General features: G+C 34.0%; 2 protein-coding genes across 4 annotated transcripts; one reads left to right on the top strand and one right to left on the bottom strand.

Annotated features, from left to right (window-relative positions):
- Positions 1 to 2,535: 2,535 nt before the first annotated feature.
- Positions 2,536 to 9,212, bottom strand: LOC141725071 (uncharacterized). 3 transcript variants are annotated; one of them, XM_074527452.1, is made up of 9 exons: positions 9,026 to 9,212; positions 8,470 to 8,583; positions 7,425 to 8,090; positions 6,441 to 7,286; positions 6,225 to 6,292; positions 5,588 to 5,662; positions 4,778 to 4,871; positions 4,615 to 4,686; positions 2,536 to 3,095 (listed from the first exon to the last, which is right to left on the bottom strand). In XM_074527452.1, the coding sequence occupies exons 2-9, from the start codon at positions 8,509 to 8,511 to the stop codon at positions 3,075 to 3,077; spliced, it is 1,884 nt and encodes a 627-aa protein (XP_074383553.1). In that variant the 5' UTR covers positions 8,512 to 8,583; positions 9,026 to 9,212; the 3' UTR covers positions 2,536 to 3,074. The 3 variants fall into 3 exon arrangements, with proteins under 3 accessions (XP_074383553.1, XP_074383551.1, XP_074383552.1); XM_074527450.1 differs by having other exon boundaries at positions 6,441 to 7,295; positions 9,026 to 9,210; XM_074527451.1 differs by lacking the exon at positions 9,026 to 9,212 and adding an exon at positions 8,866 to 8,976 and having other exon boundaries at positions 6,441 to 7,295.
- Positions 9,213 to 12,251: 3,039 nt separating this feature from the next.
- On the top strand, positions 12,252 to 13,506 carry LOC141660879 (protein FAR1-RELATED SEQUENCE 5-like). Its single transcript, XM_074467860.1, has 2 exons — positions 12,252 to 12,901; positions 13,047 to 13,506. The coding sequence occupies exons 1-2, from the start codon at positions 12,252 to 12,254 to the stop codon at positions 13,504 to 13,506; spliced, it is 1,110 nt and encodes a 369-aa protein (XP_074323961.1).
- The last annotated feature ends 2,853 nt before the right edge of the window (positions 13,507 to 16,359 follow it).

Genomic DNA, 16,359 nt, shown 5'->3' with positions numbered 1-16,359 from the left:
GCAATGTCACTGAGCTATGCATTTATGTCTATAATTAATGAAGGTATCTAGCAAGTGTTATGAGTGGCTGAATCAAAAACCTAGACAACAATGGACTAGGTCTGCTTTTAGAACAACACCTTGCAGTGATATGTTTGTTAACAATCATTGTGAGGTGTTCAATAGCAGTATTAGAAAGTACAGGGACCTACCAGTGTTAACAATGTTGAGAGAGATTCATAAAGCAGTGATGAGAAGGATACAAGTGAGAAGGGATAAAATGATGGAAAAGGAACTAGTTATATGTCCCAGTGCACAAAAAAAATTGAACAAGTATGTAAAATTCTTTATGACTTTATTTGTCTTACATATGACTCTATATGTTTATGACTTAAAATATGGTTTTTTAGGGCCCTACATTATTCTCCTGGTTGTGTGGTAACATGGTCTGGAGGAACCAAATACAGTGTAATATGCTCTGAGGGGGGGCATGAATTAGTGGTGGACCTACATAATAAAACTTGTTCATGCAGGAAATGGGATCTGACAGGGATTCCTTGTTATCATGCATGTGCATGTATAACATTTAGGAATGACCCTTGGGAAATTCATGTTAGTGATCATTACAAAAAACCTCAGTACATGAAGGTAATATATTTCCTTCAAATTCTTTACTAATTTCTCTATACTACATTAGTAATTTCTCTATACTACATTACTAACTTCTTGAATTTAACAGCTTTACAGTTACACACTAGAACCAATAGCTGGTCCTGAATTTTGGGAAGAGGCCCCTGAACCAATGCCTCTACCACCAACTATAAGGCCTCAGATTGGTAGGCCCAAGAAGAAAAGAAATACCAAGAATGATATACCTGCAAATGCAACCAAATTGCCAAGGACTGGAATGAAGATGAATTGTAAATATTGCAAGGCAGAAAGCCATAACACAAGAACATGTCCTGCCAAGGTATACTCTTCTTCTTTGTGCATTTACATATTTTTAGTATTTTTGCTAATCAAATGTATAAAATTATTTAAATAGAAAAGTGATGAAATAAAGAAGGCTGCAGAGGAAGGAAGAGAGCCAAATATTGCCAAGACAACAGTTAGTTGCAAAACTTGCAAAAAGACAGGCCATAACTCAAGGACTTGTTCTGCAAAGGTACTAAAAATTTAGTGGAAAACTCTAGTTGTACCATTTGATTGTTTACAACTAATCAATGATTTTTTTGTAGAAAACAACCAATCTTGTCAACACTGCTACAGCTGTAAATGACAGGGTTGAAGGTCCTGTGCAGAAACTTAAAACAAGAAGAATGACCAGACAACAAGGTCAAAATGATGGAGCTGATGGCAGTAAAAGAGATGAAGTAACTACTTTAAAACAACTTGAAGCAGCAAAAAGAAAGAAGGTTGGCAAGAAAGATAATATGGCTGCAAAACCAGGATGGAGGATTTAAGTTTCTTTGTATGAGTACTTATGTTTGTGCATTATGTTAGTGATCAAAACTTTAGATTATGGTTGATGATCAAAAATGTCTATGATCATTTTGTTAGTGACTGTTTTTCTTTGTATGACTTATTTTGTATGACTGAGTTGAAGATTATGGCAATGTTGCTCTTTTGGCATAATATTTTACTAACATAACATCACTACTAAAATAACACAGACAACAGCTTTAATAACAGAAACCAAAGTACATCACTACATTACTAATACAAGACTAGTCCTAATACAATAACATAACATCCTTCCTTAAAATCCATATTACAACAGGTAAACATACAACAGGAGCAACACTAAATATCACCTTTTTCCTCAGCAACTGAGCTAAACCATGTATGAAAAACATACAACATGAGCAACACAGCAAATGCACGCCATTTCGTGACTTCATTTCTCAACTGCTTGATCTCCTCACTATACTCATTTCGAGCTGCCACCAACTCCATGATATGATCATTATCCTTCCTCCCTATATTCCTCAACAGACCATTAATCACACCTCTGCTTCGACCATTGAACTCCGGCTCAGCCCATTTGAAGAAGTTGCAGGTTTGGGTAGCACATGTTAGAAATCGACGACTCAGATTATACTCAGTCCATGACGTTTTCTCCACTGCCCAATTTCTGCATAAACATTGGTGGTTCATTCTTGGTTTAGATCTGCTTCAATTTTGGAGATTATCTGATTTGGGTATGCAAAACTGAGGGTTATACTCACATATATACACACAATAGAGCCGTTGAAATATGAACCGACCAATATGCCCTGCCTCACCGTTAACGACGTTAAAGGCCCATACGCGGAGCCATGCAAATGGCTTAAAATTATTTTTATAGCCACACAGTTGCTCAGTTTCTAAATTCGGCCATCAAAGTAAAAAAACTAATTAGTACAAGCCACCAAAGTGCAAAAAAGTCTTATAAATAATATGTTCCAACTGGATTCTCCCTGCATCATCTCAAATTTATACTTCAAGATCGGAAGAAAAACAATATGAAATTCCGGAGGATATTCAAGAAAGAAAAAGGCTTTTAATACTATCCACTGAAGGAAGAAATTCCGTAGGATATGCAATAGAGAAAAAGGCTTTACTTGCTATCCAGTCTAGAAATTACAATTTCTAAGATATGTTTCAATATTTGCACAAAAAGAAAGCTTATCCCCAATTTACTAAATATCTATGCTAGCACTATTATTGCAATGATGTACTGAATTGTATAGCTTCAAACATTTCGAAAAGTGGAATTTCTATGATTCTAAAAGGTGAACTCGGAAGTCCGGTGACCCTAGCAGCCCCCTTCCATTATATGCTGACATTATGAAAACCCGACCCATTGACCAAAAATCAGTTGGGCATTGTCCGTATCAGCGGGTAGTTCATGGTACTTGACAGTCGTCTTGCTATTTAGCATGTATGTCATAATGCGCTAGAACATGAGTTGAATCAATTTCCTGCATACGTGCATCTTTTTCCGTCAACTTGAGTTGTCTCGGGGTATTTTCATGCTACTTCACATGTATAGTACATCTTATCTCACAAAGGCTGGAATTTACATATAGCAATGATTTGCATGTCATACAGGTTTATTTGTTCTCCACTGCATCCTGCACCGTCATATGCAAAGCCACAAAATTATGAACATAATTAAAGAGAAAAAGAGTAGGAACTGTAAACGAAAGACAGGTACACGTACATCACATCTTTATAAACATTATATGACATGATCTAATAACCGATATCAGTTACTGAGAAAAAGAAATCTAATGTTTCATGTTCAACAAAATTACATGAAAAAAATATATAAATTAATTGACCTTTTTTTCATATTGAGACAGCTCAGAACCTTGGTCAAGGTTGGTGGTGGTGCGTGCCAAAATTTTCAATTGCAGGACACCAACAGGCTAAGCAGTTCAATAAATAACTGACAGGACCATGGGATGTCTAAAGAAACTCTATTTAATAAGAAACTATTAGAAGTTATAATGACTATACTGTCTGTCTGTGAATGAATGCGAACAACACTAGGTCCAGACAACAAGGTTCATTCATTAAAAAAGAGAGATTTCTAAGGCACTTGGGCATACAAGTCCCCTGCACTCCAATTAGCACAGCAACCAGATGATTCTTTCATGACCTTGGTGCAGAGAGTTTGCACATAACCATTGCATCTTGTACCTTTTGCATTCCATAAATCATACCAGTATGGATGCATCATCACCAAACAATTGGCTTTATGCAACGAGTATATATACACATACACATACACATACATAAATATATGGGTCCGGGTCCTAAACAAATGAAATACACAGCCAATTTTTCCGCGCTTATTATATGTGGAAGGGATTTATACTTCATTTTTTTATGCATACCACCCCTCCCCCTTGCTCTTACGGAAAAAAAACACTAGGTCTACCCTCTTTTCACGGATAATAAGTGCCAAAAGTTGAATACAGATTGTGTTAGTCAAGAGACATGATTTATAAACTGCCTATAGCCTATGTATTTAAACATTAGTCTAACTTGAAACAGATAGGTCATATTATCCACTTTTCTCCACATCACCAAAATTAAATATAAGAAATGATTCATAATTTTATAGATTATAACATGAAGGTGCCTGTCAATTCCACTGACTGTTTATATGGCAATGGATTAGTATAAGACAAATGCTTTATGTCACAACATTTGAAGCATCTGCCTTTGTATAACTGTAAGACACAAAATGAAAAAACAAGATATGTTAATTGCAGAAAGCTTTTAAGTTTCGCAGATGTTTTTATTTACGAGTCCCTGTATATTTTAAACTTTCCTTTAGTCAAGGATACTAATGTCAGACAGGGGAAAGGGAGAAAAGGAAAACACTAATATATTTATCAAGGACTTGTGGCTTCGAGTTGGGTCGCCATCCTAATAATTCAGATTTGAGGTTGAGGTTCAGCATGTGCATCTTTATCACAATCTCAGCATCTTTCTCCTCTAAAGTCTAAAGTCAAATTTGCCTTGTCAAATAGAATTTTTCTTTTCTTTTTAAGGATATAAAGTTTGTTCCCTAAACATAAATAGTTAATGGTAAAGATAAAGAAGTTCGTCCAGGTTTGCAACTTTGCAAGTATTTGAGACCTGTGGTTTTGAGCTAAGACGTCTTTTCTCTTCTTCCCTGGCATATGACTTCTCCTCCAGATTCTTGAGGAACTGTAGAAAAATAGAGAAAATATAGAAAGGTGCATTCTTGCTAATAGAAGATAGTGAAGAAGATTATTAATAAAGGGGTCAGGGGTGTAACCGCTTTCCGCTTTTCGGCTCTCTCTTCACTTATTGGGCCCGGAGAAGATGTATCAGGCTTCATATATATTCCTGCTCCGGTTTCTATATGTGACCTGCTTCAAATTATTCAAAATGAGCAAGTAATTAAATACTATATCAAGCAAATTACTGAAATAAAATTTAGTTTATATAGTACATGATAAGGATGCAAGTTTGAAAAAGTTAAAAAGAATAAAAGGTCTACTTCATTAATGTGAATGATTTCCAGATACATTATGATTTTACCGAAATCATTAGGCACGTATAATAATTATCATACTGGTTATATGTGTAGATCATAAATGAGCATAACTGCTTCTTCGCATGTTTCTAAACATTGACAGGATTTGATGAATATAGTACGTCTGACATTCAAGGTTTGTTTCAAAGCGTAGCTAGAGATCAGGTCATTGATAATAATGTCTATCAACTTAATATCAGGAAACAATTGGTGCAACATGCACCACTTTTTCACATTTGCGAGTACACTGTACATATATTTTTGGAAGCTTGTCACCAAAACAAGGAACTTAAGTTAAAATATAATTCTACATATAATTTGAATAGTGGGTAAAAGATAAAATTGCTGAACAGCTCGACGTATAAACAAAGAAGAAACCAGCAAAAGACTTGCAGAGCGCTTGAACAACGATGATTCTCCATGACTTTGGGAATAACATTTTTTTAAATAATTGAGTAACAAAATACATATATTACCTTGATTCCTCCATGACTTCGAGAGTAACAATTTTTTTAAACTAATGAATGAGTAACAAGTTACATATATTACCTTGATGATGCAGTACTCCATTTAGTTCCAACATTGATTCTTTGAGCATTCATCTTCCCTGTTGCCTTCCTTGTTCTACAGATGAGTAGTTATTATGGGATTAGTGAATAAAGCTAGTATACATATGAGCATATATGATATAAAAAAAAATCATTGTTTTACATGGTTCAGCAACTAATATTACCGATGTAGACACCAAATAGATACATTTGTTCTAGGAATGATTAATAATGTTGCCTACTCATCATAAGCTAAAATAAACTTGGCAGCGAAAGGAACTCCATAAAATGGATATTCATGCAATGAAGTGCTAGGCTTTGATAGAAACCGGTAATAAGGTAATGCACGGGTCTGAAGACATATTCTCGGCTCTACTGCATTAATCACCCGTTCGTTGAAGAACTCTTTGAAATATTGGTGTTAGGAAGATGTTTGTGTACTTTTGGCTTTTGGGATATGAAAGGACAAGCAAAGTTTAAATGCAGATAAGCTAGCAGCAACTAATTGAGAAGGCAACATAATAACAATGATAGGTGACCTTATAAATACATCAAGGGCTTTAACACTCTGTTTTTCAAAGTAAAAGATTTAGAAAATCAATGGCATGTCATTAGATAAGACAAGACTCTAAGACTACCTCTCATTCTCCTTTTGAAAAGTTACAGAACTTGAATCTTGATGCTCTGATGATCCCCTTGCTGATTTCTGCCCAAAATGGTAAAAAATCACAACACCTCTCAATTTAGATTGCCAAAGAAGGAAAAGAAAACACGAAGCTAGCATATTAGGAAGACTAAAAATCTGTAATATAATCTTACGTATCTTAACAAGAAAAATAACATTTAGGACTAACCGGCCTTGGGCCACGTGGATTTTCAACACGGGATGGGTGTAACTGGTTGAAATTGTTCTGGAATGACTTGAAAGCTCGTTTCACGATGTCTTTGTCCCCCATATGCTCCATAATTGAAGACTGTCTAGACGGATTAAAAGAAATTGTATCAACAGACTTATTAAGTGCTGTAGGAGCTGCTACCTTGATTTCTGCTCTAGATGAAATTTTGCTCTTTGGCGATGACACATTTGTCTTTCTTGTTGAAGATTGAGATGCAGGCCTCACTAATGAGTTTGACGTCGGCTTTGACAACCTAGAACTGGAAGCTGATGCCGGCCTTGATAATCTTGGAGCGGATGTCGGCTTCGACAATATCGGACTGGACGTCGAAAGTGGCTTACGCAATCCGGAGGTGGCTGCTGACCCTGTTTTGGACGATCCTGGTGTGGAGGTTGATTCCGTCTTTGACAATCTTGGAGTAGAGGTTGATACTGGCTTTGATGATCTTGGAGTTGAGGCTGATATCAGCTTAGACGATCTCGGGGTGGAGGCTGATACCGGCTTAGACGATCTTGGGGTGGAGGCTGATACCGGCTTAGACGATCTTGGAGTGGAGGCTGTTACTGGTTTAGACGATCTTGGGGTGGAGGCTGACATTGGCTTAGACGATCTTGAAGTGGAGGTTGCCGCCAGCTTAGACGATTTTGAGGTAGAGGTTGATCCCAGCTTAGACGATCTTGGGGTGGAGGTTGACACAGACATGGGCAATCTAGGGTTTGTAGGAGTTGAGGGCCCCGTTGATTTTGTTGTAGGTAAAACTGGTTTCTTCTTCATAATTAAAGCTGAATTCTGCTCCTTTTTGGCCTGAGGTACCTAATGACAAAATATTTATCAACTTGAGAAGGCACATACAAGCAAATTAACTCATGTTTATGAGAAGAAATTAAGAGGTCCAGTACAACTGACAACTAGAAGTAGTTTGGTAAAACGGTCCAGAATCACCTTTTGATCTGTATTGTCCGCATTGAATTCAGATTTTTCCACTTGACCCTCCACCATGCTTATCGTCTCGTTTTCTGATTTCACAGGCTTCTCATCTGTGTCTTGAACTTCCTCTGATATTTTTAAAATCTTATCCGTAATCAAATCAGCTTTTCCTGAATAATCAACTTCTTTGAACTGTAATCTCTCTATTTCTGCACCAGCAGTCTCAACCAGTGAGTTTTGACATTCTATAGCATTCCCATTTCTATCTGCTTCTGCTGACTCATTAACAAGGCTGCTACTCTCCTCACTAACTGAATTCGTGTCTAGCTCAACTTCTTCAGCAAGGTTCTGACCATTTAATGTACCATGTTCAGCTTCGGTCCCAGATGTGCTCGTGGAATAATCTGTGCAGTTCAGGTCATTCGATCTCAGAGAATCAGTTCTCATCATGTTCTCCTGCTCTAAGAGTTCTGCCTTCCGAGCAGCAATCTTCTTATAGTGGGCTTCGAAATATGCCTTCTTCTGAGCAACAGATCCAGGGGTTGAACATTTCTCTACTTCTTCCAAGTACTTATTCGGCGAGAAAGTCGACCATTTTTCCCATGAAAGTGAATCGTTTTCAAATCTACCAAATGAAATCGATACTTCCAAAGCACCATGAGGGCTAACTGAGCCTCCCATCTGATAAATTAACAAAATTTTGAATAAAACACAGTAATTCAACCAAGATACAGTATGACAACACATCATGAATATCTGCACACTTGTTACATATGAACAAGAAACTTATAAAAACATGTAAAATTTATATTTAACACTTGTAAACAAAATAAAAATTTTAGCAACAAGCCTCGCTTCTGTTTAAATAACAAAATCCCAAATAAAACCAATAATCCAAGCAAGAAACAGTATGACAATTAATAACAACACATCACGAATATCCGACACCTATTCGTAATTAACAAAAACCTTAAACAATCAAGGAAAATTCAGATTTACCACTTATGAACAAAACTAATAATTGACAAAATTTAACACGCCATAGGACAAGAAAGTGTACCTTAGTTTGGACATCTGGTGCATTCACCACAGATTCACCCATAGATTGTCTTGACAACAAAGTTGAACTATCTCAAATCTTCAAGACTTTAATACAAAAGATGCACATCACTCCCTGAGACAAGCATGCATAAATTATATACACCAAAATATAAAAAATTATATAAGCAGATCAAGATGAGGACAAAAAGAAAACTTAAAAAATGGCAAACAAACAAGGCCTAAACATGTGCTATGTTTTCTACTGTGGTGCATAAACTATACACACAACATTTCAACTATACAAATATAAATCTATAGATAACCTCATTGTCAAATCAAAACAATCACATAACAGATAAAGAAAAAAAGAGGAAAAAAATCGAACTTTTATCATAATTACTCAAAAATGTCTGACCTTTACACAACTACTGTACTATAAGAGCATGAAAAGTATAAAGCAAGAAACTTTAGAGCAAATAATTAGTGGTTAAGAGAGAAAACATAAAGGGGTGCCTTAATTTCGCATAAACAACTCAAAAAACAAGATCTTGTTGGTAAATAATTGCTAAATTTACCTAAAGATTTTGGGAAAGAAGAAAGATTAAGAGGTGAGGCAGTAAAATAATAATTGAGGGATGAGGGGCGGGGGAAGTAGAAAGTAGAAGATAGGGATGGTAAAGTTGAGCCCACTGGAACTGCAACTAGTACAGTGGAATTTTTTATAATGCGAGAGAGAGAGGGTGGACGAGAGAGATTTGTGGATCAATAATGGAGGCAGCATGTTCAAATAATAGACCCCACTGAGATTTAATTATTTCAACTAATTTTTTCTGAAACCGCTCTCCAAACTGTACTCCTACTAAATAAGTTTCCTAACTTTAACCAAAGTCAAAAGTTCCACGGTCACGGTTAAATTTAGATATGCACAAAAAGTTCGAGCCCGAAAATCTAGTCAGGCCCGATCCGGTCAAAACTCGGCCAAGCCTGGTCCGGTCCCGGCCCAGGTTTTGGGCCTTGACGGACCCTATATTTTTAGGCAAAGCCCGGCCCGGCCCAGTTAAAAGCCCGGGTTTCGGCCCGGCCCGACCCGATTAAAAACCCGAAAAAACCCGGTTAAAATATGATTATTCTAATATATTTTCTTATATATTTATAAATTCACATTTACCAAAAATATAAATAATACTTTAAACAGACATATATTTACATATTTGTGATTAATAAATATCATTTATATATTTCATTACATAAATAATAAAAGAAGATATAGTAAATACACTATATATATTTGGATAATAATGATAAAACATATTATTCAATAAACATGTTTATTTTTTACCGAACTTAAATGTTTTCAACGAAGTAATGTTTTCATAAAATATTCCATGTAAACTAATACATTTTTACGATGATCTAGTTGCTAACATATGTAATCTTCGGAATCTCTAATAAAACTCGATCCAATTTAAATTAGAAAAAAGCCCGGTCCGATCCGATCCGGTCCGAAAAAAGCCTGGTTAGGCCCGCCTCAAGGGCCCATACCGGGCTCTAATATTTTTGGAAAGCCCGGCCCGGCCCGGTGGGCCTTTTGTGCATCTCTAGTCACGGTTGGCTCCACGGGGCTAGTAGCCAACAAATCACAGTCGTTAAAGGCGTCGATATGATACATTGTGTAAGCCGCAATGATACAATGCGAAAGCGTTTTGTGCGTCCGCAATAAAACAATGCGGAAGACATATGTTATGATACATTGCGGAAGCCGCAGTGATACAATGCGGAAGCGTTTTGTTTTGTTTTTTAATTTTTTATTTAAATAATATGTGCTTTAAATGTGTTTCTAATTTAAATATATTTATAATTCAATATTAGAAATTTCAAATGAAATGATATAACTTACTTATAGACATTGTACTCCATTCATACTTATCAAGTGCTTAATATATTTTCTCAACAAAATAATATTTAATTATTTTTTCACATACCTATATATTATAAAAAATAAATTAAAATTAAGTATTATATGTTTAGACATTTTTTTAAATATTTAATGTATTTTTTTCATCAAAAAAAGGCAAAATATACAATAATAATTAAAAAAAATTGATATAAAAACTTTATGTAATATTGACAAGTAACATGAATGTTATTATGAATTTTTAAATTTTTTTACTAATTATTTTCTTCACCAAAAAGAAATCAAAAAATAAACAATTATCCAAACTGCTTCCGCAGTGAACCATAGCGTAAGCTGTTGCTTTCGCAATGATTCATTGCGGAAGGAATTAATGTTTTGACAGTTTCTGCGCGTTTTAGCGCGTGGGTTGGTTGAAGCATTAAATACACCTTCCGCAATAATTCATTGCGGAAGTGTGCATTAATTTTGCCTTACCAGCTTCGTTTTTTTGCTTTGTAAACCCAATTTCACCATTTTTCTCTATCATTTTTCAATTTGGAGCCAAAAAGAGGTTAGTTTTTCTTTACTATTTTTAATGGCATCTCATTTATTTAATTATTCAAGTTCATCTAGTGAGTATGACGATTTTGATTATTTTACACCCGTTGGGAAAAATCCGGTTTATCGTAAGCTTATTGTAGATGATGTTAATGAATTGATAGATGTTGATAATTATAAATGTAAGAAAAAATTGGATATGGATGATGATGATATTGAGTATATGGAAAAAAAGAATATGGATAATGATGATATTGAGTATATGGAAAAAGAGAAATATTATAAAAAAGAAGAGGGAGATTGTAAGGGAAAAGGAAAAATGAATGATGATGATTTTTGTAGAGAAGAGAAAATGAATATAAGTGATGATGATGTTGATGATGATATGAGTTTTGACAAAAAAAAGTTACGGTTTTTCAAAATCAAATATGAATAGTGTTGTGCCTTGCGTTGGTACATTTTTTAACACTTTGGATGAAGCCGAAAATTTTTATAGAGATTATGGTACAAGTGTTGGATTTGAGATTATTATTAGAAGTACTCATAGACATTCATGGGGTAATGGTATCTCCTCTTGTTTGTATATTTGTCGTAAGGGTGGAAGACTAGGTTCTAGTACGAAATTGGATGTTGGTGATGAAAGAAAGGAAAAAAGAAGGATTAGAGATGTAATTCCGAGAATAAATTGTAGTGCTCGAATGTGTGTCACTCATAGAGTTTAAAATGATAAATGGGAAGTAACTTTGGTTAAATTAGAGCATGATCATGATATGGTAATCTCGGATAAAGTACAATTCATGCAAAGGTCCAAAAATATAGATCCGATTACCCGAGCATTGCTTGAGTTATTTGATAAATCGGGCATTGAAACCGCTAAAGCGATGAGATTTCTTGGTGAAACATGGGGTGGTGTGGAAAAACTTGGATTTTCTAATCAAGATGTTCGTAACGTAATTCGTGATAATCGGAGACGGGTGTTCGATTCCGGTGATGCAGAGAGTGGGATGGCATTGCTACGACAGTTGAAAGAAAAAAGTTTTGGAAACTTTTTCTATCGAGTTGATTTGGATGAAGAAAATAGAGTTAGAGGTTTGTTTTGGGTTGATCGTCGATCATTGAACGCATACACGAATTTTAGAGATGTTGTTTCATTTGACTCCACATATAGGACCAATAGGTATTGTATGCCGTTTATACCAATAACCGGGGTCAATCACCATTACTAAAATATCTTGTTCGGGTTTGCACTCATGCAGGATGAGACGGAGATTTCATATAAATGAGTTTTGAAGACATGGTTGGAAGCCGTCGGAAACAAACCTCCCCTCACTATTATTATGGATCAAGATATGGCATTGGAAAATGTTATTGCCGAGATTTTGCCGGATACCAAGCACATATTATGTTCGTGGCACATAAGTAATAAATTTCCCGAAAAATTGTCGGCTTTGTACACACAATATCCGGAATTTAAAGGGGATTTTAATGATTGTTTGCACAAGTCGTTGTCACCCACGAAATTTTTTGGTAAGTGGGAGGTTTTGGTTGATAAGTATGGACTCGAGGATCATGTTTGGCTAAACGATATGTATGCCATAAAAGATAAATGGATTCGTGCTTATACAAAACAACATTTCTCCGTCGGTATGACCATCACCTCAAGAAGCGAGTCCATGAATTCATTTTTTGACGAGTATGTGAAAGCTTCAACTGGGTTGAAAGAATTCATTGAGAATTCACAAAAGGCTTTGGAAACACAAAATATTAATGAGGTTAAAGCCGACTACGAGATCGAGTATAAGAAAAGGAGATTGATATTTAATTCTGCCTTGGAAAATCATGCTTCTTCTATTTACATAAAAGAAATATTTAGGCAATTTCAAAATGAGCTTAGAAAAAGCACATCTTATGTGGTAAATAATTGCAAAGATGGTTCCAATTATATGTGGAAGTTGTATTTAGTTGAGAAGTATAATGTGCCGGAGAATCTTAGAAGAAGGTATCGGGTAATGGTTTCTTTGGAAGGAAATATTGATTGTGAATGTAAAAAATTTGAACATTCCCGGATGCTTTGCAAACATATCCTACGTTATCTTGACAAGAAACAAAAAAACTATGATACCAACAATTTTTATCAAATCAAGATGGACGGCGAGCGCAAATAAAATTGATGGTTTTTCGCCTTATAATCCTCCCGTTCTTGTTGATGTTGGTGATTCAACAACGGCAAGGTATAGTGTTTTGTGTAAATCTTTCCAAGGTTTGGGTGCTCTTGGAAGTTGTTCAAAACCACGATACAATTACGTGATGGATTTGATTGAGAAAGGAAAGTGTTACGTGATTGAAAAGTTTCGTGAAGAAGAAAATAATTCAAGATTGGAGGAGGAGTTCCAAGTTACGATGAACATGATCCAATATTCAATCCTCCAATGTCACAAACAAAGGGAAGAAAGAAGGATTCAGCAAGGTATAAAAGTGGCATTGAGACGTCAACAACAAAGAAGAAGTCGAGAAGGTCTAAAAGTGGTATTGAGACGTCAACTGAAAAAATCCGTTATTGCGGCTTTTGTGGTGTGGCCGGACATGATAGGAGGCGTTGTCTAAAAAACCCAAATAGAAATTTTAAATGATTTAATTCGCAATTTATTTGAATGTAGAAATTTAAATTTGGAATGTAATATTTGAATTTGGAATGTAATATTTGAATTTGGATTTTAAATATTATTTGGTATGTATTTGAGCTATTATTTACTTTTCTTATAAGTACAAATTTTAAAAAATTCGAAGCTGAAAAAACCAGGGAAAAAACAGGGGAGCAGTAGAAAGTCAACTGCTAAAACCTGGTCCAAGGGCCCACTTCCGCAATGATTCATTGCGGAAGTGTTTTGCTTCCAAAATGATTCATTGCGGAAGGTCCCTAGTTTCTCCCCTGTTTTCCCCTGTTTTTGCTTAGCTTCGAATTTTTGAGAAATAACTCAATTTTAATTTTTTTTTAAAAATCAATATTAAATGGAAAAAAGTCAAAAATGGTGAAAAAAATTAGTGACACTATTTTTTGATAATTTCAGTGTCTCCTCTAATTTTTGATTAATTTTTAAGAAAAGTTCATTTTTTTTATTTTTAATTCGAATTAATACATATTATTAAAGGAAAAAAATCAAAAAAAGGAAAAAAGTCAGAAATGGTAAAACAAAATTAGTGACACTATTTTTTGATAATTTCAGTGTCTCCTCTAATTTTTGATTAATTTTTAAGAAAAGTCCATTTTTTTATTTTTTTTCTTTATTTTTAATTTGAATTAATACATATTATTCAAGGAGAAAAATCAAAAAAAAAAAAAATTAGTGACACTATTTTTTGATAATTTCAGTCTCTCCTCTAATTTTTAATTAATTTTTAAGAAAAGTCCTTTTTTTATTTTTTCTTTATTTTTAATTCGAATTATTACATATTATTCAAGGAAAAAAATGAGAAATGGTGAAAAAAATTAGTGACACTATTTTTTGATAATTTCAGTGTCTCCTCTAATTTTTGATTAATTTTTAAGAATTTTTATTATTTAATTCGAATTTATATGAATTAATAAAATGAAAAATCAAATTGAAAAAATTGTAATTTTTTTTTAAAAAAAATACAGAAAATATCAGTTAGGATGTTGGTACCAAAAAGTCAAAGATGATTTTGGAACCACGTGAGCGGTATTTTAAAAAGCGGGTCACGGTGTCTGGATACCAAGACACGTGTGTGGTACTTGAGACGTGTATTGAATCACACGATGAATATTTATGCGAATAAGTGTAATTTTGTAAAAAAAAATACTGGAAAAATTAGTGCAAATATTGTGTGTTTGGTGTATTTTTTATAATTATTTTAAACAAATTTCTATTTTTTCTTTTTTATTACTATTTAATTCGAAATATTACAAATTATTAAAGGAAAAAATTCAAAAAAAAAAGAAAAAAGTCAGAAATGGTGAAAGAAAATTAGTGACATTATTTTTTCATAATTTCAGTATCTCCTCTAATTTTTAATTAATTTTTAAGAAAAGTCCATTATTTTTATTTTTTCTTTATTTTTAATTCGAATTATTACATATTATTAAAGGGAAAAAATCAAAATAAAATGGAAAAAAGTCCAGATTTGTTAAGAAAAATAGTGACACTATTTTTTCATAATTTCAGTGTCTCCTCTAATTTTTAATTAATTTTTAAGAAATGTCCATTATTTTTATTTTTTCTTTATTTTTAATTTGAATTATTACACATTATTCAAGGAGAAAAATCAAAATAAAGTGGAAAAAATGGGAAATGGTGAAAATAAATTAGTGACACTCTTTTTTAATAATTTCAGTCTCTTCTCTAATTTTTATTTAATTTTTTAGAAAAGTTTTTTTTTATTTTTTCTTTATTTTTAATTCGAATTATTACATATTATTAAAGGAAAAAATCAAAATAAAATGGAAAAAAATGAGAAATGGTGAAAAAAATACAGAAATTATTTTTTAAAATTTTCAGTGTTCCAGGCATTTTTTGCAATAATTGTAAGAGTTTTTATTATTTAATTCGAATTTATTCATAAGCAGTGACCAATTTATAAAAAGATGAAACAAGGTGACCATAGTGTGATTTTTGCAGAAGTTTCAAGCTTCCGTAATGATTCATTGCGGATTGGACTTGCTTCCGCAATGATTCATTGCGGAAGGGTACTGAAACCTGCAGACTGCAGGTTTTGCTGTTTCTGCAGCCTGCAGTTTCCTGCAATTCCTAGTTTTCCTTTCCCTGTTTCTACGCTACAAACTCAACAATAAAAAGACATAACCATTCCAACAAATCAAACACCAATCCAACAAATTAAACACCAATCCTCATCGAAAATGATAAACATTCTAACCATTTATTCTAACATTCAAAAGCTAACCAAATCAAAAATCCAAACCAAATCCAAATCAAAAATGCAAACCAAATCCATACGAACAATTTAACCATTCTAAATAAGTTCATACCAACATGAACAATCGAAAAACTACCACAAGAACCAACATAAGTATACAAATACAAGTCCAATAAATCTTCTAATACAAATTCAAGAAATAAATCATAAACCCAAATTTCTTTGGGTCAATCCCCATGTTGAAAGATGACGAGCACGTCCCCTACGCAGTTCCCAAGTAATGCGATAACGAAATGTCTCTACATCATCATATGGATGCCAGACAACATGCTCCAATCTAATCCCATTAAGAATGGCATCCACATACTTGCATAGAAAGACGCCGCAATCAACTCCAGTATCTTGCTTCGGCCGAGCCGTAACTATAGCCATCTTCATGAATTTCTTTGTAAATCTCTGGGGGTCCAAGTAATTTAGCCAGCACGGGAGGACTTTCTCCTACAATTTCAAATAATTAGTAACAAATATGAAATAATTAAGCATGAATTCTTTTTGTAAGTCTTTATT

This window comes from Apium graveolens, chromosome 5 (genome assembly GCF_009905375.1).
Source record: "Apium graveolens cultivar Ventura chromosome 5, ASM990537v1, whole genome shotgun sequence".
NCBI classification, from domain to species: domain Eukaryota; kingdom Viridiplantae; phylum Streptophyta; class Magnoliopsida; order Apiales; family Apiaceae; genus Apium; species Apium graveolens.
This window is presented reverse-complemented; position numbering and strand designations above follow the sequence as displayed.

Bases quoted from the DNA above. Each gene is read 5' to 3' on its own strand.
- LOC141660879 (XM_074467860.1), top strand. From the start codon at position 12,252: ATGGCATTGGAAAATGTTATTGCCGAGATTTTGCCGGATACCAAGCAC. The intron at 12,902-13,046 runs GTATCGGGTAAT...TATCAAATCAAG, and splicing joins CCGGAGAATCTTAGAAGAAG to ATGGACGGCGAGCGCAAATA.
- LOC141725071 (XM_074527450.1), bottom strand. From the start codon at position 8,511: ATGGGTGAATCTGTGGTGAATGCACCAGATGTCCAAACTAAG. The intron at 8,091-8,469 runs GTACACTTTCTT...TTAATTTATCAG, and splicing joins CACCAGATGTCCAAACTAAG to ATGGGAGGCTCAGTTAGCCC. The intron at 6,293-6,440 runs GTTAGTCCTAAA...CATTTTGGGCAG, and splicing joins ATCCACGTGGCCCAAGGCCG to AAATCAGCAAGGGGATCATC.